This window comes from Papio anubis, chromosome 4, assembly GCF_008728515.1.
Source record: "Papio anubis isolate 15944 chromosome 4, Panubis1.0, whole genome shotgun sequence".
Classification (NCBI taxonomy): domain Eukaryota; kingdom Metazoa; phylum Chordata; class Mammalia; order Primates; family Cercopithecidae; genus Papio; species Papio anubis.
Genome location: NC_044979.1, coordinates 35,838,801 through 35,862,229, shown reverse-complemented (window position 1 = coordinate 35,862,229; position 23,429 = coordinate 35,838,801). Strand labels below are relative to the sequence as shown.

Sequence of the window (23,429 nt, the reverse complement as noted above, 5' to 3'; positions counted from 1 at the left end):
ACTGGAAAAGTCATTTAATCTCTGTAAGCTTCAATTTCTATTTATGTAAAGTGTAGGTAATAATATTTCCACTGTTTATTGCAAAGAGATATTGAAAGAACAAAAGTTAAGACTTTTCTGGTAAACTATAAAAATTACTATATAAAAGTATTAATACATAAATAAAACATAAAGATCATGATCACAGCAAAATATGCAAAATATACTTCTAAAAAATGAAAGGCTTTTTGGGAAAAAAACTGAAAAGCAACTTTTCTACCTTATTTTTCCAACTAAATTTATTTATTTATTTATTCAAGAGTTTGTTGTGTACCAATTGTGTACTACCTAGAAAACAGTAACTCCACAAATGCACCTCAGGAACGCAGACTCATAATTAGCATCACAAATCTTAGCACCACTTTGAGACGTGCACAAAGACAAGTTAGATATAGTTTCACAACTAAACACTAGCTGGAAATATGAACAAAGTATAGAAAACTCTCAGTCACCAAGTCAAACCACCTCTTCAATGCTTACATCTCTTTCTGTAACAATCCTAGCAGGTAGTCATTTAATTCCACTGGTTAGCAATCCACCAATTCTAAGAGAATCATCTGGAAAGCTTTCAAAAGCATGAATTCTGTAAGTCTGATTCAGAAAGTCTGAGACAGAACCCCAGGACCTGTTTTTGTAGTATGTTTCCCAGATGACTGTGAAGGGCCACTAGAATCAAGTTGTGATGCTATATTCAACCAGTCCATTCTATTTTGGGGCACTGCAACCAAACTCTAGATATATTAGGTTGAAATCTTCCCCACTTCAGTTTCCAACTAAACCCTAGTTTTACTCTTGGGATTACATACAACACCACAAACCCAATCTGTCTATAGGCCAAACAGCCCCAGCTCCTTCAACTTACATAGGTATGTTTCAAACCTGATCACCCTAAATTTGTGCACATTTTTTATTCATATACGGTACCCAGAAGAGAACATAATCCTCATGTAGAACACAATGGGGATACTCTCTCCTTCACTGGAGTTACAATATTTTTATTAGCACGGCTTGTGTACCTTTTTTTTTCTGTTGAAATGTGTGCCTTTTTCTAAACTGTGTCCACATCATATTATGTTTACTTTTAAAAACTCACTTATTTTGAAATATTTTTAGATTTACACAAAAGTTATGACGATAGTACAAAGAACTCCCTCATCCCCCTGCTGACTCAATTTCAGTTTCCCTAACCTTATCATCTTAGAATACAGCAGGGCATTTATCAAAACCAAACATGAGCCTACTGTTTCACTAAAAACTTTTTATCTTTTTATACAGATTACTTCCCTGAGCTACATTTCCTTCATCCCAAATACAGACTTTTGGCTTTTCTTTAGTTTAAGTACATGAGGCAAATATAGAAATTTACAGTTAATACTGTAAGATTCAAATTCTGAATTTTACATGATGAAATCTTCCTCTGACTCTTACAAGGGGAAATCTAAGGTCCTATATGTGTTAAAATTTTGAGCTCCTATACTTGTTAAGATATTCTGAGTCAAGGTCCAGTTGGACATACCCACTCTTGACATTAGATTTATGTCATATACATATTTAGTCAGCAAAACTTCCATTATTTCATTTAATTCAATAGGCTGAGGCTTGGGGGAAAGTAAACTTCTCTAGAGTTGCATTAATTAACCTCTGATGTATACCATCACTATTATAAATCCAATCAGTTAACTACTGATTATTTAATATGTTTACACAAAAATATTCTTGCCTCAGGTAAGTTCAGATCCATTGTATCTCCACACTTTCCCTTGTTTATTCGTCTTATATATATTTGCATACTATGCTTCTTCAGCTGAAAGTTGTTGAGTACCTGCACAATGAAAGGAATCCATTCCCTCAAATGGCTCTGAAACGCTTAGGCAAAAAGGGAACTCTCTAAACTAACAGCTAGTGGCAATTCACTGAAGCAGTTAATGACCATGTGTGAAAACTGGTGCTCATAGGAAAACTATAGAGAAATTCTTGAGTCACAAGCTAGAATCAGAAGAAATAGCAGGGTGGTATTGGTAGTGTTATTTCTTTAGGAAGAAGAGAGAATTCAATTTATCCTCTTGAAATTAGTTACTAGCTTTAATTATTATAAAGCTTAGGGAACAAAATTGCATAAGATGGCAATTTACTATTGAAATCCAGATTTAAAAGGATAATTTAGACATGTGGACCTAAAGATGGCTATAGTCAGCTGTATCAATCACTGCCAGAAGATTTTTCTAAATAGTTTACTTCTCCTCATAAGATGTGACTAATTTCGATTCTGTTTATCTCTCAAATCCAGGCTGTGGAATTAGAGCTTTGCAATTGTGAAATAGAACTGACAATGCTTTCAAAAAGGTTGCAAACTCACAGCATTCCTGTCAGACCAGCAAGCTTCTTTAAAATGGGGAAGCCATAAAAATAATAGAAATCTTTAAAATGTATCAGAAAGTCAAAAACAAAGCTCTTCAAACTTACCTCATAATAACTCCGAACTGCGTTGCAAAATGCTTCATCAGCTACAATTTGGGTTTCCCCATTGAGGAAGGCCTGGAATCGTTCTTTCAGTAACTGCAATTGTTGTTTGTTAAGCTACAAGAAAAAGAGAAAATAAGCAGATAAATTGGCCAGTACATGAAAAAATAATGACTATTAAAAATCATATTTGCTGTATGTACATTAGATTTCACACCTAAATTAACTTTATAGTAAAGAAAAGTAAAAGCTAAAATATCCTACTACTTGTACTAATGGTTAGACTTTATTTGAGATGGAGTCAAGCTCTGTCATCCAGGCTGGAGTGCAGTGGTGAAATCTTGGCTCACTGCAGCCCCCACCTCCTGGGTTCAAGCAATTCTCCTGCCTCAGCCTCCTGAGTAGCTGGGATTATGATGCCCGCCATCATGCCTTGCTAATTTTTGTATTTTTAGTAGAGATGTTGGCCAGACTGGTCTCAAACTCCTAACCTCAAATGATCCACCTGCCTTGGCCTCCCAATGTGCTGGGATTACAGGCAAGAGCCACTGTACCCAGACACTAATGGTTAGACTTTAAAACATTTCCAAGTCATTTCATGTACTCTGTAATCTTGATGTGGAAGTGGAATCCAAATTTCTACCCCAAATTTCCAGAATTCTCACAATTGCCATCCCAGTTTCTTTATAGAGACAGAGAAAATCTAAAATTTGGATAAGAAAGTAACTAGTAGTTAATATTAATAATATTATACAAAATTTCCAGCTGTTCTAAATAGAGAAAGTAGAGAAGAGCTTAGAGATGAGGGAGGGATGCCTTGGACAAGAGGTAATAGGAAGAAAGACTAAAAAGACAGAATGGACCCTAAGAAAGATCCCTCTGGAAAGAACAACCATTGCATGCGAAAATGTGGATTTCGTGAACAAACATACATCAACAACTGAGTTTAGATAAATAAGGAGAAGACAAAGAAGACAAAGCCAAAAGAGAACAGAGAGGCAGCAGGTAGGCAGTGAAAGCGTCTTTGAGCACATAGGAGAAAATGCTCTCAACTGGGGAAGTTTACAACCAGGGGTCCTTACCCTGGGGGTAGCTTCCATAATTATTACAGAGGGTGAATTAGACATGAAATGTGACTATCATTCATGTCCTCTAATCATCAACTACAAGCAGGGTGAGCTACTTAATTTGTAGGGCCCAGTGCAAAATAAAAATAAGGAGCTTTTTAGTAAAAATATTATTAAGAATTTCAAGACAGCAGGAACAGAGAGCACTAAGCCGAGTGCAGAGAGCCCTTCTAGGCACCAAGCCCTGCACACACAGGGGCATGTACTTCACTAGAAATAAAGCATCTTAGATCTCAGGTAACGCAGAACCTTTTTTTTTATGCTTAGCTGGAGAGAAAACAACATAGTCTTGGAGATAAAACAACAAATTCCAAAATATATACGAAACAGCAAAGAAATGATCCTTCCATTTCATTAGATCCTGATCAGACTTTATTAACAAACTCATTCCAGTTCTAGAACCTACAGAGGGATGTGAAGCATCTGGAAACATGCTGAGGATAAAATGATTAAAGGATTAGGTAGACTAAACTGGTATGACTTGGCTTCAAAAAGAAGGCTGATGTGAAGTAAGTATAAATCTGTTAAAAAGGCTTATTAAACTGCGATTCAAATATAAGAAAGACAAGCTCTTTCAAAAAATCGGTTTTATTTAGGACTCAAACAAGACAGTTTGTAAAGAAACTGTAACTGGGAGTAACAGAATTTAAAAAAAAAAATTAAAAAGTGTCCTATTGTACCCAGGGGAAAAATAACCTTTTGCCCTGCGCAGTGAAGAAAGAAGACCATTCCATTTATTTACTAAGGTTATCTCCTTCATTTTAGAGGAAGCTTAACCAAGCTAAGGTACAGGAACATCATCATTATATTACAATATCCATTTCTATAATGTTAAGAAAATGAAAGCAGGGACCTTTTATATGTGTGTGTACTAGCAACGCAAATTAAGTTCATGACTTTAGCTCTCTAAGCATGATTCACAAAAGGGACCAAATGGAAATGGGACAGCAATTGCTGAGAGTGAGGCAGCTGAGAGCACTATAGTTACTAAGCTCTGGGAATGCCAAGAAGAGCTTCTCCTTGCAAGTCAAGTGAAATAATGGCAATGGAAATGTATGCAAAGAATGACAATGAACTGAAGAAGACCTTACTGATCACTTGTGCCAACTCCTTTGCTTGATAAATAAAATACATACTCTTAAAAAACTAGAACCTGTGTATTTTTTCATTTAATTTTATTTTATCAAAGACTTTTTTTTCTTTAAAAACTCTTCTAAACTACCATATTTGCAATTTCTACATCATTAGTAATTAAGTTCCACTATTATAACAATAAGTTACTCTTTGGTAATTACGGTGTAGAAAATTCATGGATATGAATCAAGGAAAGGAGGTTTGAGCAAATCGTCTTCTTGGAAGCTCCAACAAAGTTGATACAGTTCACAAAATATGCCAGAGGCCCCTGGCTAAATGTCAGGCTTCAACATTTTTATGAATAGAAGATACTGCAGTTACATTTAAGACATAAAATGGATCAAATATGACAATTACATACAAAAAGCAAATAAATGGATACTTTATTAGCATAAAGAGGAAGTCTACATTTTCACATAGGCAAGATTGGGGCAGGAAAAGAAAACTAAACTTAAAATCTAGCACTGAGGATAGCTGTCAGAAAGCAGAGTTTCCTAAAAGCTATTTGCATTATCAAGATAAACCATACTGTATACCAAGAGATAGACCAGTGGAGCAGATCGAAGAAACATACCAAAACACAATCAGAAATGTACTATAAAACACCTATGGCCGGGCGCGGTGGCTCAAGCCTGTAATCCCAGCACTTTGGGAGGCCGAGATGGGCGGATCACGAGGTCAGGAGATCGAGACCATCCTGGCTAACACAGTGAAACCCCGTCTCTACTAAAAAAAAATACAAAAAACTAGCCGGGCGACGTGGCAGGCGCCTGTAGTCCCAGCTACTCGGGAGGCTGAGGCAGGAGAATGGCCTAAACCCGGGAGGCGGAGCTTGCAGTGAGCTGAGATCCGGCCACTGCACTCCAGCCTGGGCGACAGAGCCAGACTCCGTCTCAAAAAAAAAAAAACACCTATATAGCAACTCAAATCAGTAGTAGTTGATGGTCTACTCAATGAATGGTGTTAAAATAATATAAAAGATTTTCCACCTCATGTCATCAGGGAAATGCAAATTAAAATAATGAGATTTACTACAAACCCATTAGAATGAACAAAATCCAGAACACAGAAAACACTTGATGCTGGCAAGGATATAGACCACAGGAACTCTCATTCTTTACTACTGGAAAAGCAAAATGGTATAGCTACTTTGCAAAACAGGTTGATGGTTTCTTACAAACTAATACGCTTCTATCATATGATCCAGTAATCACAGTCCTCGGTACTTACCCAAAGGAGTTGGAAATTTATGTCCACACAAATACCTGTACACAAATGTTTAAAGTAGCTTTTTTCATAATTGCCAAAACTTCAGTAGATGAATGGATAAACTCGGGTACATCCAAACAATGGAATATTATTTAGCAAGTAATGAAATAAGCTATCAAGCCATGAAAAGACATGAAGGAACCTTAAATGCATACTTCTATGTAAAAGCAGCCAATGTAAAAAGGCTGCATACTGTACGACTCCAACTAATGACATTCTGGACAAGGCAAAACTATGGAGACAGTAAAAAGATCAGTTGTTGGTAACAGTGTAGGCTATGCATGTGTGGGGGCAGGATATATATGAGAAATTTCTGTACCATCCACTCAAGCTCAATTTTGTTGTGAAGCTAAAACTTCTTTTAAAAATTCTATGAAAAATATTGAAATGTCATAAATTTATTTGCATTAAAAATAAACTTTACAAGGCAAAAAATACCATAAGCAAAATAGGAAAAGATTAACTAGAAAAAAAATACTTGCAACTCATTACCCAAAGAGTTCATTTCTAAGCATAGACAGAGTTCCGATAAGAACATCACAAATAAACCAACAGAAAAATGGACAAAATTGATATGTTCAGATAAAAAAGTCTTAATCCATGAAAACAAGCCTATATTTACAAAAAGAGTACAAATTAAAACTGTATGAGAAACCATTTTAAAAGTACATGTAGTTGGAATCAGCAATTCCACTTTGGGATTGGATCAATACTACAGATAAACCTGCACATGTGCAAAATAACGTGTGTACAAGGTTATTTACCACATAATTCTTAATAGCAAAAACATGGAAAATAACCTAAATATGCAATTATAGGAGACTAAATTATGCCATATCTAAACAGTAGTATACTAGTCATTGCATTGAAAGAATGTAAACGTTCTCTATGTACTGATTTTAAATATTTTAAAAATATCTTGGGGCAGAAAGCAAGTTATAGAACAGCAGTTAAAATAAGTCACCACTCACATAGCAAATGGGCAGATAACATGGATGTGAATTTGCTTCCATATACAGACAGAAACTAGGGAAGAAGGATGGCTGTGGGAACTGGACAGACAGAAAATAAAGGTGAAAGAGATTTTTCAACATGGAGCACTTTATTCATTTTGAATTTTCAAGTGAAATAACCCTTTATAAATTCTAATTAATTTAGATTTAAAATAAGCTGTAACAGCAGCTTTGTACATCTTGAAACTCAAAACAGTTATGAAGCACTGTGAACAGCTTAAATCCTATCCTACATGGAGACTGGACAACACACCAATTTTTAAAATTCTCCTTTCAGGTAAAAATTTTACTTTGACTTTGTGTCTATTTTTTTAAATATTACAGTCTTGAGAGTTTCAAAAAAGCTCAGACCAAGATCGTCAGAAAATAACCACAAAAATCCTATTCAACATTCTAATCAATGCATTAATCTGTACAATATCTACAAAAGTAGACTTTCAGATTACAATTGGGCCTATTAATATACACACACATACATACATCCTTTTATTACCTCAGTGAATCCTATTCTAATTTAGGACAATTATAAAAATTGAAATCAGTGTCCCTATGGCTTCCACACAACACTATACTATACACTATCTAAGACAAAACAGACTAAGTGTTACTTTCATTCTTTAATACAGTATTTCAAGACTTTGGGGACAAAAAATGATTTATGAGTTTTCTCTTTTTTGGAATAAATTTTGCCAGTTCGCTCCAATATCCTGGGTACTCTCCTAAGGATACATTCCAATTTGCCATAAAAATCACCATGTTAAATTAAACTAAGTATGAAGGATACTTGGATGCAATGGATCATAAGTTCTGAGTTTACAGATGTGCAGAGTTGCTATTATAGCTTTTTAAAAAATCTAAACAAGCTGGGTGCAGTGGCGTATGCCTGTAATCCCAGCACTTTGGGAGGCCAAGGCAGGCAGATCACCTGAGGTCAGGAGTTCAAGACCAGTGTGGCCAACATGGTGAAACCCCATCTCTACTGAAAAAAAAAAAAAATTAGCTGGGTGTGGTGGCGTGTGCCTGTAGTCCCAGATACTTGGGAGGCTGAGGCAGAAGAATCACTTGAACCCGAGAGGTGGAGGTTGCAGTGAGCTAAGATCATGCCACTGCACTCCAGCCTGGGTGACAGAGGGAGACTCCATCTAAAAAAAAAAAAAAACCAAACTAATTAAAATATATAATAATAATGTCCTTTGATATAAAAATTCAAAAGGAAAACACTTGGAAAACTATAAGATTAAGCAAATGAAACTCACTACAATAGCAATGTCCCTTTTAAAATGTACTAGATACACTGATCACCATTCTCTGAGGATAGTGTGGCCAACAGAGACACAAGTGGGAGGGCCACTTCCCACATTCTAAGCATTCTATGTCTATTAATTCAAACTAAAAACCAATTAACTCTTCTTGGCAGTCACATCAACTGACTCACATTGTGCTTATAATCAACAAAAACTTCTAAAACATTCTTACATGTGCCTCAGTAAACCATGTTTCATCTTGCTAGATGTATTTGGGACACTGTTCTAGTTAAGAATTTTTTTCAGAATTCTGATTCCTTCACCCGATGACTACAGAGCTCTCTTAGCTTTGTTATAATCACTAACATAATAATATATTCTCCATAGTCTCCTCCAGGTCATTTCAAAAGTATTCACCAGTTCAGGATTAAGGAGAGAATACTGAATCCTGCCATTATATATATTCCTTCAGTTTAGCATAATCTATCAATGAATATTATTTGGGGCAGTTGATTTATTATTATTTAGCACGTTTTAATTTTAAATAATATTATTTAGCATATGTTTCATTAAAACATAGCATATGTTTTAATGTTCATTTAAAATTAACATAAAATGTTAATTTTAATGTTTAATTTTGACTACTATATTTATCAATGAATAAAATATTTTTAAATATGAAGGAAAATTTGACCAGCAGAAATTATCTATCAGGAATTTATAAGGCGCATTCTATATAAAACTAAATTGCAGAAACTTAGCTAAAACATAAATATCATTTCAAACATCTAAATACAACCAACAGATTAGCCTTGTAAAAAGAAAAAAACTAAATTTCATAAATCTGACCTGGCTGTGATACTTCATCCACAAGAAAAATAACTGCCACCAGAAAAACACTTAGATTCTAGGGTTCAGAGGTGTCTCATGTTTCTTAGGTATTGTTTCATATTCAAATTAGATTTCATCCTTTTCATTCTAAATCATGGATCAACTAAAGACTTAAGCCAGGATTTATATTACAGCAGGAGACCAGCCAATATGCAACCCAGGAACCTAGCAACCATAGCTGTATGGAGCCTGTCCTGACCTGTCCTGACTCCCATCAGGAGTCTCAGTACTTACAGTGGAAGCTGTGTGACATCCTAGCAAGTAAAAGTAGTCACAGATTCCACAGCAAAGTGGCAGAAAACTTGTGGGTCCCTCCAGGACTGGGGCGTGGGTGTGCATTTACCTCATGTCAAAGAGTAGTAAAATGAGAAAGGTTTTTCAAACAGGTAAAAGGCTTTAGTCTAGGCATGGATGTTTCTTAAAATGCACAAAGGCATAGCTTTCAGGTTTGTCAATTAAAGAAAGATATTAACAGGAAAACGCTAAAGGATCAGTACTATTTTCTTCTTCCCTTCCTATCAACACTGTCAAAAACAGCTACATCAAACCACTGAAGGAAAATCATCAGTGCCTTCCATGTTTTTGAAATAACAATGCATCCCAAGCTGTATATCAGAATAATAGGGGGCTCCAGCTACGTCTAATACATTATAAATCCTGTAGATGTGCTGATATTATCAGTGTCCTATTCAAAGAAACTTTCCTGTCCTCTTCCATAAGCACAGATATTTGGGATGGTGAATATGCCCATCTAACACTACAAATACCAGGTTCACCTGATAGGTATAGACATGGTCAAATGACCAAGTTAAGACCAACCAGATGTAAGCAAATGTATGCCTGACTTCCAGGAAACTACAACAGGTGGCTGAAGCAAACACATTTTGCTTCTTTCTCTTTTTTATTTTCCTGCTGAATGGAATTTGATGTGCTAGCTGAAGTGTCACCTTGATTAATGAAGATGGTGAGGCAGCAAGATAAAAAGTGCCTCACACCACAGAGTAGAGCAGGAATGCAACCCTAGACCACCTACCTCCCAACTTCCTTGACATGAGAGAGAAATAAAACCTCCATACATCCTGACCACTCTTAACAGGATTTACTGGTAAAATGCAGTTAACAGTAATATGGTATTAAGTCCTAACTAATAAAAAGTAATAAAAAGTCAAATGAGGTACTGTACCTAACCAGAGGGAAAATACCATGGTACTATCATGTGTTTTTTTTTTTTTTTTTTGCAACTAAAGTTCACCTTAATTTATTCTAAAACATTTTTCCATGCTATTTCATGTGAAAAACTCCTTATCCAATGAACTTGCCCCAGCAAACAGTGAACACCTAAGTTGGCCGGATATAGATTGAAAACAGTTATTTTGGCAAATTGAATTCCACTGTCACACAGTGTTGACAGGACAATTTAAAAGCCCAAAATTTATAAACACCATATTAATATGTTTTATAATAAAATGTAAACTAAGTGCTAAGTACAGAAGAGCAAAATCCCATTACATGGTGAACAAATGGACCCCAAGCCGGTCTAGGCTCACTCAGCACTAAGTGAATGATGCCAATCCACATTCTCATTGACCTCCCAGTTCAATTCAAACCTCTGTAAAATTACATATCATTATGGCATTGTCGGCGTGGGGGTGGTGGTGGGGGTAGCGAGTGGCAGGGAGCTGGTGAATGCTAAGCTCCAAATGTTAAATCCATGAATTATTCCATGAGTTTACTTGCCATGCTCTCCTGACCGCATTCCATGTGGATCTCATTTTTCATGTTTTTTTTACTTTATTGAACTATAACTGACAAGTAAAACTGTAAATATTTAAGGTATACAAAGTATACAACATTTTGATATAAGTTACACTGTTAAATAATTCAAACTAAGCTAATTAACACACCTATCATCTTACAGTTACCTATTATATCTTTGTGTGTGTGTGTGATAGGAGCAGTGAGAACATTTAAGGTCTACTCTTAGCAAATTTCAAGTATAAAATATATCATTAATTATGTCACTATGCTATACACTAGATCCCCAGAACATTTTCATCCCGCATAATTGAAACTTTGCCCTCTTCTAACATGTCTCATTAATCTTCTTAAAATTCTCTGTATTTGTTACAAAGGATGAAACTAAGCTCAAAGAAGTTAAGGATCTTACTTAACCTCACATCTAGTAAGAGACAGGGATAGAATTTCAACCAGCATCTTGATCCCAAAGCCTATATTCTTTCCGATTACCATATTATTCCCTGATTCCCTCATAGCTACAGACTTCTTTCAATAAAAGGTGTTTATCCCCATGCAATGTGTTGTATACAGCTTGTATGCATTTATTTGCTTATTTTTTAAGTCTTTCTATTAGAACAAAAGCTGCTTTAATTTAAGAACTTGGTTTTAGCCTGCTGATTTCAGGCTAAAACCAACATTACAGATTAGGCCTAGCACATAGAATATCCTCATTTTTTTTTTTTAAAGAATGAATAAATGAAGTAAGGGAAAGCAAATATCAGTCGGTTGCTATAAAACTATTCCTTACTAGGATAGCCACATCCTCTATTCTCATGCTTGCCTGACCTCACAAAAAAAGTCAGTTTATCATGCAATAATAAAAATTCCAGATAATTTCAACCCACCACAATGGATCAGAAAAGTCTATCATAGATAACTTAATCTATTTTATTAATTAGTAAGCTTATATATTATTAATGGGGAAGAAGAAATAATAAGAGCTCTGAAGTCAGACTACTTCTGTTTTTATCCAAGATTCCGCCACAAGTTGTAGGGTCTTAAGCAGATCCCTTAACCTCAGTGCCTCAAGTTCTTCATCTACATAATAAGGACAGTAACAATAGACATGTAATAGGGTTGTTGCATTAAATGCTAGAATAAAAGTACTTAACACATATTAAATGCTTTATAATTGCTGTAATTTTAGAAATACATGGCCATTTTATTTCAGCAATTGCAGAAGCCACAAGCAAAAACAAATAATTAAGATGGATGCTGGTGAATAATTAACAATAGGTGGATTCACAGTTGTGTTGTCCAACACAGTGGTCACTAACCACATGCAGCTATTGAGCACTTGAAACGTGGCTAATTCAAGTTAACATACGTTCTTAGTTTGGAATACCAGATTTCAAACATTCAGAACCACAAAAAAAGAATAAAAGAATGCCCCCAACCCCCACATTATAGATAAGAAAACAGACTAAGAGATTAAGGTACAGACCCAGTTAGGTCACAGAACTGGGAGCCTAACCTAGGTTTCCGGAACCCCAATCCACAGTTTTTACTCTATCACAGGGGTGTCCAATCTTTTGGCTTCCCTGGGCCACACTGGAAGAAGCAAATTGTCTTGGGCCACATGGAAAATACACTAACACTAACGATAGCTGATGAGCTAAATCACACACACACACACACACACACACCCTTCATGTTTTAAAGTTTACAAATTTGTGTTGGACCACAATGAAAGCTATCCTGGGCCACATGCCACCTGTGGGCCGGACAAGCTTGCTCTGTCACTACATTTCCCTCACCCACTGGTGTATTCTTATTTGAGTCTATGTCTTCATTCACCTGAGCCTTACAAACGATAATCAAGGTAAGTGCCGAGGAGTTATTCAACAGGACTCTCCCTGAACATGGTAATAAGTAGTTAAGAGAGAAAAACTGGCAAGTCTTGTTGGTCATTATCTTCCAAAATTCTGCTTTAGGACTCTCTTATTCATTAACAGCATCTGCCTCACCAACTTCTCTGAGAGTGAAAAGGACCATTATAATAGCCTCTAATGATCCCCACTAACAATATAACCTCATCAAAAGCAAATGTAAACCAATTATCACAAATAGCAGCCTGAGTGATCTCTGTTGCAAGCAGCAACTGAGAGATGACTGTGGAGGTAGAGAGTTGAAGAGAAATAGAAACTTTAATGAGCCATTCTGAGAAGTTCTCATTGCAATCAAAAGTCATTCTCCCCAAAACCCAGCCACCCGTTAAGATCTGACAAAATCGAGGAGGTTTTGCAAACAAGTCTTCTCAGACATGTGCTGTGGAAAAAAGCAGGGGAAGGAAGGAAGCTCAATACACGCTGTGACCCTTTACTGTCCTACAAAATCAAAAACAGAGCCTGTCATAAGCCAGAGAAAATTTCTACCCAATGCTTTTCCACAAATAATTCTAGTGGACTATGTCAAGTTAAAATAATGAGGGGCTCATCCTTTAGAAACAGTATGATTCCCCCTTGACCACCCTTAATATATGACTAATGTAACAGCGAGTCATAATAGCTAACATTTATTGACCATTTACAATGCACTCAGCACAATTCTAACCTCTTTACATATATTATTTTAATGTCACCTCCCTATAAGGTGGGTTCAATGTGTTTTCCAAATGAAGAAGCTAAGGCCTAGATAATTTAAGAAAGTTACCCAGTTCACAAAATTTGGGGCCAGAACCAGCTACATCTGACTGATATGCTCTTAGCCACTGGCTATGCTTGGGGCCAATCACATGATTTAATCAGCTTGAACAGGTAAAAGCCCCTCTCCTCCCCATTTACCTTCAAAACACCATCCCATTCATGTCGTTTATGCTCATTTTGCCTTTGCACACACTGTTTGCTTCCTCTGCCTGGAATACCCTTTCATCTGTTAGAACCTAATTCAGATGATACCTCCAAGAAATCTCCTTCTTCCTGCTGCCCCCAAATTATGTCATCCTATCCTCTTTGTGCCACTTCTGTACCTCATACATACATCTGTCACTTGCTTATGTGGCCTTTTCCTTACTAAGATTCAGATTTCTTAAACGCAGATGCCAATCTTCAATATACCCCACCTTAAGTACAGTGTTTGCTGGTGTGAATCATCTATAGTAGAAGAAAATTCACCGTTCACTATTACTTCTTGAAGAATGTATCTTGTCATAACCATTGAGCAAAGTCTCTAGCACTGAAGCACGTGAGTGAAGAGGAGGGAGCAGACAAAACCTAAGAAAAGAATTCTAAGATAGCTGTATGTTGTCCAAATAATAAGTTCATGGACAGACTCAATGAGGCCAAAAGAACAGCAAAGGATTTCTTTGTTGAGATGCAGCCTGGGTAGCTCTGTTTTGCAGATGATATTGCTCTCAGGCAGGAAGAACTTTGTGCCTCCGTACCATCTGGCATTTCATGGCACAGTTCCATATGCTGAAGCCATATCTGCAAGAAACAGTGACTTTATGTTTATCACAAAGTATTCGGACAGCCTCAGGAGCAGACAACTGTGAGTCATTGTAAAAGCTTAAAGATGCTGACCAACTCATGCCATACAATGGCCTTTTCCAGTAGGTGGTAAGTGGTTTAACAGAGTTGCTTTCAGAAGAAGAAAATATGACATTAAATTACTTTCCTCAGAAATGTCTGAAGGTTTTGCTTTCTTTCTTGACCAGGTATTACATGGATGAGAAGTGGCTATCTGCAAAAGAAGAAAAGCAGCAGCAGAAGGCAAGGGACTTTCAGCTCATCATCTTTGTGCACCATCCTTCTAGGATAAGGAATAGCAGACTTTCAATATGATCAATATTAAGGTCTATCTTTATACCTTTAATGTAGCTAGGATGCTTTTCACTGAAAGTAATAGAATCTCCAACTCAAAATGCCCTGTTAAACAATAAGCAGGGGTCGGGGGCGGGGGGATTATCATCAGATATCTCAAAAAGTCCGAAAGTAAAAGAGTTCCAGAGTTAGTTAATTTAACTCTTAAGTGAAGTATTTCAGGTCCCAGGCCTTTTCCACCTGTCTACATTCTCCACGTGCTAGCTTTTGTCTTCAAGTTTACTGCCTCCAAAGAAATCCACATTAACACTGTGCAAAGCATCCTCATACAACAATAAACAAAAACTGAAGAAGGAAACAATTTTATTCTAAAATTTAAAAAAAGGGAGAAAATTCTCCCAGAATCAGCATCCTCTTTCTATCATATTTTCTCCCACATATCACTGAAGAATTGATTCAAGTGTGCATTCCTAAAGAAAACACTGGGTAAGGGAAATGGAATATCATGACTGACCAATCAAGATTCACTCTGGGGACTCAAGAGGAACCCAGTCATCTCTGTATAATAACAGGTACCTAATAGCTGAATAAAACCAAGGATTTGTGAAAGAAGAAGGGTAGCTAGAGAATGGCCATTGGGTAGGCAACTAGCACTGTTGCTGTGTCCTGGCCTATCCAGTAAGGAGGCCTGAGCTAGTAAACTGTACCTAAAACACTGAGACTACCACCTTCTAATAGCTAACTTGACATTTCCCTAACAAATAACAAAATTCTGCTCAATACCTAAAACAGAAACATAAGCTGAAACCCACTTTAAAATAATTCATTTCAAGTAAATTAAATTACATTGATTAGTTATTGCATTTATATTCATGTATTTAGGGACATAAAATGCAAGAATCTTATTACTCCCCTTATAATAAAAATCATTTTATATTTATTACCTTCTTTAACCTTACCAAATTTAGCTGGCAAAAATGCCGTGCTACCTTCAATACATCATTGTTAACAAATTTATATTAGCAAATTCAAGGATTTGTGAAGATTAAACAGATAAAAGCCCTCTTCAGGATTGGCATTTAAAAACTGGATATCTACATTAGGGTGACATAAATATGTGCTTCAGATTTTTAATTCTAAAAGCAATTCTGATTACACATACAGAATGCTGCTAATAAGAAAAGGCAAACTTTTAGCACATCCGTTCACCTGTGAGATTGGAAAAAAAAAAGACTATACAATTCTCTCAGGAAGAGGGACAAGAAAATGGAAGTTTATTCGATCAGTTACAAAGCTGTCATTCAAGTAATTATCAAGGAAACAATAAACAAACTAAAAAATAAATCTATTTTAAAATAAAGCCTTCTTCTGGGGCTAGTTTAGTTGAATGACTATTGTATGCTACACTGCTGAGTCTCAACAGTATGCCATGGCCCTTCTTTCACATCAGATAGGGGTGCCAAATTAAATACAGAATTCCCATTTATATTTACATTTGAATTTCAGGTAAACAATATGTCATTTTTGTGTAATTATTTTATCATCAGTGCAGAATAAAATTTTAGTATAAATATGTCCTATGCAATATTTGGGATATATACTAAAAAGTATCCATTATTTACCTAAAATTCAAATATAATGGGCAACCTATATTTGCATTTGTGTTGTGTCTTCTGACGCTCCTCTCTATGTCTTTGACAACATCTTCCTTTGTTCTTTGGATTGTCCTGTTTCTATGCCCAGTTATAATGCCTTTGTCTCTTAGGACTTAATAATGTCTCCTGGCTCCAGTCAGCTCCAATTCCTTAATCTTTTCAGTGCTGTCTGAAAAAGCAGCTCAAAGGAAATTTCCACAGCAGAACTCGACATCCTGTGCAAGACTAAAACCAGACAAATAGATGAGATGACACTAAGAGACATGTGTGATCATTTTTAAAGAAGAACAAGTGAACAAATCCCAAAGCCAGCTAATTACAATCCCTGAAGAGCTTTTTTTTAAAAATGCAGGTACAAAAAGCCTACCCCACATCTACTATTTCAGAATTTTGAAAAGAGTGGCCTAGAAAGCTGTATAGTTTTAAAGTTTCTGAAGGAGTCTGATATTCAGCTATAGGTTTGGGATTTTTCTGGAGATGGTAATTATGAGTTAAGAAATCTATAAAAGCTGGGGAGAGCTCAGTGAGTAGATTTAGACTTAAACAGCAGAATGCTGAACACCTAAAAAATTTTTTGGACCAACATAAAACAAAAAGATAAATATATGGGATACACAGGATTAAGACTCAAATCAATTTTTAAATCAGGCTTTCACTCATGATAAAGAAATATGAGGAGATTCATTTTCTGGTTTGTATAATTATGAATCATATTTTAAGATATAGGCATTTCTCTTTGTTGTTTTTTGGTAAAGACAGGGTCTCCCTATGTTGCCCAGGCTGTTTTCAAACTCCTGAGCTCAAGGGATCCTCCATCCTCAGATTCCCAAAGTGCAGGGTGCTTCCTAAGAGTCTTTATGTTTTGTCTGCTTGGAAAACAATCTAAAATGCTAACATCTATGCAAATTTCTCATTAGAAATAATGATTTTTAAAAATCATGTCAAAGGAATGGGTAATGAAATAAAGACCCCCTAAAGTTTATGCATCTATTCCACTAAGTAGAAGACTGAGCATAGTTTCGTGGAAACTGAAAGCTTGATCTCCTTCAGCTGATGTCCAGGACAATTCTCCCTCACACACAACCTCCCTGAATCTTGTAGAATGTAAATGATGACCTTTTGTCAAAACCTACAAGAATAACTTTTTGTAACGGAATACTGACATATCATAAGAAATTAAAGTAATTCAAAAAAACATGGAAAGGGTCTCACAATACACATGGCACATACAAGTCTCCACAGCCAACAGAAACCACAAGGATGGAGAAGGGTCACTGCACACTGCCTTTCATTAGTGACCACATATCCCACACACTGCCACATGCTACACTGATCCAAAGAGAAAGTCTACACAATACTAAACATATTAACAAGACTGCTATACAGTGAAATGCTGTGTAACTCAGGCTATGGTATACGCATTTTGGTCCTAAGTCTATTGGTAAAAGGTATGCTTTTGGCTCCTCCCATCTGCTGCCCACACACTGATAGATACAGGGCCAGGTCAACCTGAAGAAGAGCGAGTCCTTAGTTACTCTCCATTAGCATTTAGAAGCATTATCCACTCCATTTTATAGGAGAAACTTGAATTCACAAAACAGATGTCCAAGAAAACTCAAGAACACTCAAAACGAATTCGGGAAGCTAAAAACTGAAAGATAATCTAGGATGTGAATAAATAGAATAGAAAAACTTAAATATTTTTGTGCTAAAGTGGATCTGAATTTTTTTCATACTGCAAGACATTACCTAACATTAGTTTCTTTCTTAATTTCTCTTGCACAAAATTCTATTATGAAACCCTGTTTACCCTAAAAAGATATCTACTTATATTTTAAATTATAGAATAACTCAAAATTATTTCTACAGCAAAGAACAGATAAATAACACATTCTCATACTTTCTGGAAGAGCTTTCTGAAATCCTGAGTATTATAAATCCCTGAAATGTACCTGGATAACACTGTGAAATTTGGCAATAAGGTAAGAGAAACATTTATAACCTCAACAGAGAAATTAAAGTTACACATTAACAATTAAAAATATAATTTAGCACTAAAATTGTTTGCATATTGTAAGGAATTACATGAAGTAAATAAAATATCAACACATAGGGCAAATTTTACATATCCCAAAGACATAGATGTGATAGTTTGTGGCTCCTCACATCTTCCCAAACATTAGTCATACACCCTACCTTTGCCTACCAAAATGCCTGGTGTTCTACAATGACAAACCCTTTCAGTCCTTTCAGTTGTGGTATTGTTTTCAGAACTCCTTCCCTGTGAAACTTCCTACAATAAGTTAATATGTAAACCCATCAGTCCTTTAAAGTATGTAACAGCTTAACACTAGCTCAACTGGCTGACAACCTGCTCCCAAAAAAGAATAGGACACGTCAAATAATAATTTTCCTTGTTGTTTAGAAATTGAGCGGGGCAGATAAAAAAGAGAAAAGAAAGACAAAGAAGAGAGGGCAGCCAGATGGTTGTAGAAAGGAAGGAAGCAAGAGGAAGATGAAGGATAAACAGGAGTTAATAAGATGCTGAGATTGGAACTTCTGCTCTCCTAAGGGAGACACCCCAAGAAAGTGACCCACAGATATTCTGGCAGTAGATGAAAGTTATTCAATGGCCCTGGGGTAAAATGATAACTTATTACTGAAACCAACTAGTACCTATTACATAAATTAGTTTCTTTATAGTGCTCACATCTTACAAGCACATTTTTGAATTAAAATCTAGTAGGGTATAATTAAGTCAAAGATTACTTTTCTTGGAAAAAGAGATGCATTTTATGCTACATACACATGGTGCACATAAATTCATTCTCACGTTATTCATTGTTTAAGCCTAAAGCCTTTCACATCACTTCTCTATTACTACATCCACCCTACAGTTTTCTAAATGCATGCAAACAGGAAACCTTAAACTTTTTTAAAGCAATAACTGCCTCAACTTTTATTTAAAGGGACCAAGTTACAATTTCGTGTTTGTTCAAACATCCAGTAATTCAATAACTCAGCAAATATTTATTGAGAACCTACTACATACCTGTACTCCGACAGTGATGGGGGAGACAAAAAGTGAGATAAACCTAACCTTAAATAATGGTTTAGTGATATTTTGGGAAAAGCACACCTCATTTTCCAACACACTGTAAGTTAAATGGAGACATTTTGAAAGGAATGTTCAAATACAGTTATGATTGAAGAAAGTAAAATTTTCTTTTCCTATGATCTTGGTTTGTAAAACAGTACACTTTAGCCAACAGCCATGGCTGCCAAAAATTAGATGATGAATCTAAAGCAAGTTCAGTTATAAATATATAAACACACAAATACTTACACGCTCTTGGGACACACATACTTACTTGTCTACTCACCCACTGGGGTGTTGCATATTTCACAGAGCATAATTTGCCCAACCAATATACTGCAAATCACCAAATACTTTTTTTCCCTTTTAAACAACCATTCAAAACTTTAAAACAGTTGAATCATATTTTAACAATACTTAAACATCTTCCTCCATAAACCTTCTTAATTTTCATTTTGGCTAATAGGATGTGGTGCAGAGCACTCCCCACCAGGTAGGAGCTGTGCAATGCTACACAAAACTGTGTCTCTCCTTACCCTCCCACTAAATCCTTTAGTCAGTAAGTCACAATTTATCACCCAAAAAATCTTTGTTTACATGCATATGCATTTAGTTTTCATTGCAATTAATTTGCTTTTGCTTTTCAAAACTGTCCCTATTAACAAAGTAGTGCTGTTTATCATTACCACTATTACTAATTTTTATTAGATTCTTAAATTGGAAAATTTTATCAATTGGTATTTCTTTATCCACTTCTGCTTTTATTTGTTAACCAAAGTGTGACTCTTGAAGGAATTTGATAAATAAGTTAGAAAAATGTTTGTTTCTAAGGTAAATAATAATAATCAATGAAATTTAATTAAAATGATTTACTAAAAGGCCTTGATGGTATCAGAATATGTAATTTTGAAACTTTTGTTTCCATGAAATGTCTTTTTTCTTTTTTTCTTTTTGAGATGGAGTTTTGCTTGTCACCCAGACTGGAGTGCAATGGCACAATCTCGGCTCACTGCAACCTCTGCCTCCCAGGTTCAGTTGATTCTCCTGCCTCAGCCTCCCAAGTAGCTGAGATTACAGGTGCCCTCCATCATGCCTGGCTAATTTTTGTATTTTTAGTAGAAATGGGTTTCACCAGGTTGGCCAGGTTGGTCTCAAACTCCTGACCTCAGGGGATCTGCCTGCTTCGGCCTCCCAAAGCGTTGGGATTACAGGCATAAGCCACCGTGCCCAGTGCCTAATTTTCAAACTTTTAATCTTATGAATGTAATAACTACATAATATAAATGTCTAAATTTTAATTATTGAATTAAATGAAAATTTATACCTCAGTAGCTCCTAATGCACACTTCCAAATAGTTTGTTTTAAAAACATATTCTTAAGAATACAGAATAACTTAATTTTTTAAATCAAGTTTCTAATTCATAATGGCTCAGTCTCTTTTAAAACTTTATGTCTAAATAGATTTAATTTTTACAGATCTTTGTCCATTAAGATAGACAGCTTCATTTTTGTTTTTAAATGAAGAATGTCTTCAGATAATAGTAACAAATAAAAACATTTGCCACCGAGCAGTATGATGACAATTACAACAAATCTAGATTTTAGATTTGTATATTCTAATGATTCTTTCCTGCAGTCTAAATGTCTTGTTTGCATGTTGCATGTAAACATTATCAAGTTATGCAACAGTACCAAGCAAACCATGCTAACATCTTTCCTTAATAAATTCATCTTAAACTTAAAAGACTATGAAGTTTAAGATCTTTGAAATTATTTTAGGAACTAAGGCATATAACTACCAGACTGCACTAAAGTCATGCAATGAGTAGCTAAAACCAAAATGCCTCACATCAACTACAAAATCACTTTTTCTTTATAAGCTATATGATATTATCAACACTGTATTGTATTTGGGACCAATGAAGCAGAGAATATTGAAAAAGTATCAGTTGTCAAAATGTTTAATGAAGACACAGCTGTCAGATGACAGAGACAACACTAATTCAAAAGATTATTAAAGCAAAAGAATTTCCAGTATATAAAATGAATCCCCAGATGTTAAAAATGGTCCTATTTTAAACAAAAATGAAAATCCCTGAAAAGTTATGCTTGGAAGAACATTATTTGTTTTGCAGAGAAAAACCCAAACAAACTACTGGGAATGAAATTTAGAGAGGCTAAAAAAAAATGGAAAGCTAATAAGACATTTCATAAACAAGGCCTATGTTTGTGTTCTATACTGACAGGAATATGTAAAGCCTTTGAGATCAAGAGCTTATTCTGAAAACACTGCAATTCAAATAACACATAGTTCTCTTCCAAAGAATCTTTGCAATGCAGACGTTTTCCTGGATTCCACATTAAATTATGTTAACAAAATAGTGAATATAATAAAATCCAAGCTGCTACTGTCCCATCTGTTTTCAGCTTTTATGTGAAAAAATGGGATCAGAACATCATTTGTTATTGTTTCCTACCACAGCACACTGATGATACAGAAAAGAGTTTGGGTTAAATCAAGAGTTTATGAGCCAAAAGTTGAAGTTTTTTAGAAAACTGAAAATACTTTATTTTCCCTTTCAGATTCATTGAATAGTTACTGGTTACAAAAGGTGACTAACTTAACTGGCACTGGAACACCAGAATGAACTAAAATTATAAAAGGACTTAATTAATATATATTGGTATGTACTAAGTTTTTGAGTTCAAAACAAAAATCTAACTTAGAAAAAGTGAGGTTAAAACAAGTCACGTGTTGCTTAGTTATCATTTGTATCCTAATATTGTAGAACATCTAAATATACTTATACAAGAGACATTATTTTCAATTTTTTGATATGAGAAGGTTCAATTCAATTTGAAATTCATTTACATTATCAAAAGAAATGTATATAACCACATTTCTTAGAAAAGAGATGTCAAATTTAAAGAATAAAAATAAGTTATATTTTTTAAAAAAGGAAGAGATAGATGTTAAATAATATTGTACTCTTGATATATAATTGAATTTCCAAATATTCTGTTATACTATGTCATAATCAGATATTATTTTTTAAAATGGCATAAATTCTTTCCTAAGGCTTGGGCGTGGAGGCACATGCCTGTAATCCCAGCACTTTGAGAGGTGGCAGTGGGTGGATCACCTGAGGTCAGGAGTTCGAGACCAGCCTGACCAATATTGTGAAACCCCATCTCTACTAAACACACAAAAATTAGCCAGGCGTGGTGGCATGCACCTGTAATCCCAGCTACTCAAGAGGCTGAGACAGGAGAACTGCTTGAACCTGGGAGGCAGAGGTTGCATTGAGCCAAGATTGTGCCACTGCACTCCAGCCTGGGGAACACAGCAAGACTCCCTCTCAAAAAAAATACATTCTGAGACCTCCTACAGAATCTAATCTCAAGTTTGTATCTTTAAGTGCAGTGTGGAAGGAAATGCCACACTGCACAACTCCTGGGACACCTTTTACATTGAATAAGTGTGAGTGCTACTTCCTGAGCCGACCTGTATATTACACAAAGGTAGGGAAGCTCTGAACTGTGACCAAAAGGCAATGTTTTTGAACAATGCTGGTTTTATTCTGTTAACATAAGTTAGGTATAGTTCTTATTTATTTATTTATTTATTTACAGACAGGGTCTTTATTGCCCAGGCATAATCATGGCTCACTAAAGCTTCTACCTACCAGGCTCAAATGATCCTCTCAGTTCAGCCTCCCAAATAGCTGGGACTTGGGAGGTGCACACCACCATGTCCAGATAATTTTTGTAATTTTGTATAGACGGAGTTTCGCAAAGTTGTCCAGGCTGGTCGTAAACTCCCTGGCTCAAGCGGTTGCCCACCTCAGCCACCCAAAGTGCTGGGATTACAGGCATGAACCACTGTGCCCAGCCAGGAATATTTTTTAAAGCGTTCTGTACTACAATAAATTCAGCACCCC

At 35.7% G+C, this 23,429-nt stretch overlaps 1 protein-coding gene across 2 annotated transcripts in view; it reads right to left on the bottom strand.

Annotated features, from left to right (window-relative positions):
- Window positions 1-23,429, bottom strand: part of LOC116274669 (calcium-dependent secretion activator 2-like) — a 167,750-nt gene that overhangs the window by 18,691 nt on the left and 125,630 nt on the right. Inside the window, exon 2 of one of the 2 annotated variants that reach the window (XM_031665937.1) lies at window positions 2,503-2,616. In XM_031665937.1, the coding sequence (XP_031521797.1) occupies window positions 2,503-2,616 (114 nt within the window). Of the gene's footprint in view, window positions 1-226; window positions 2,617-23,429 lie in introns of those variants that run through there. The other variant, XM_031665936.1, reaches the window with a different exon arrangement.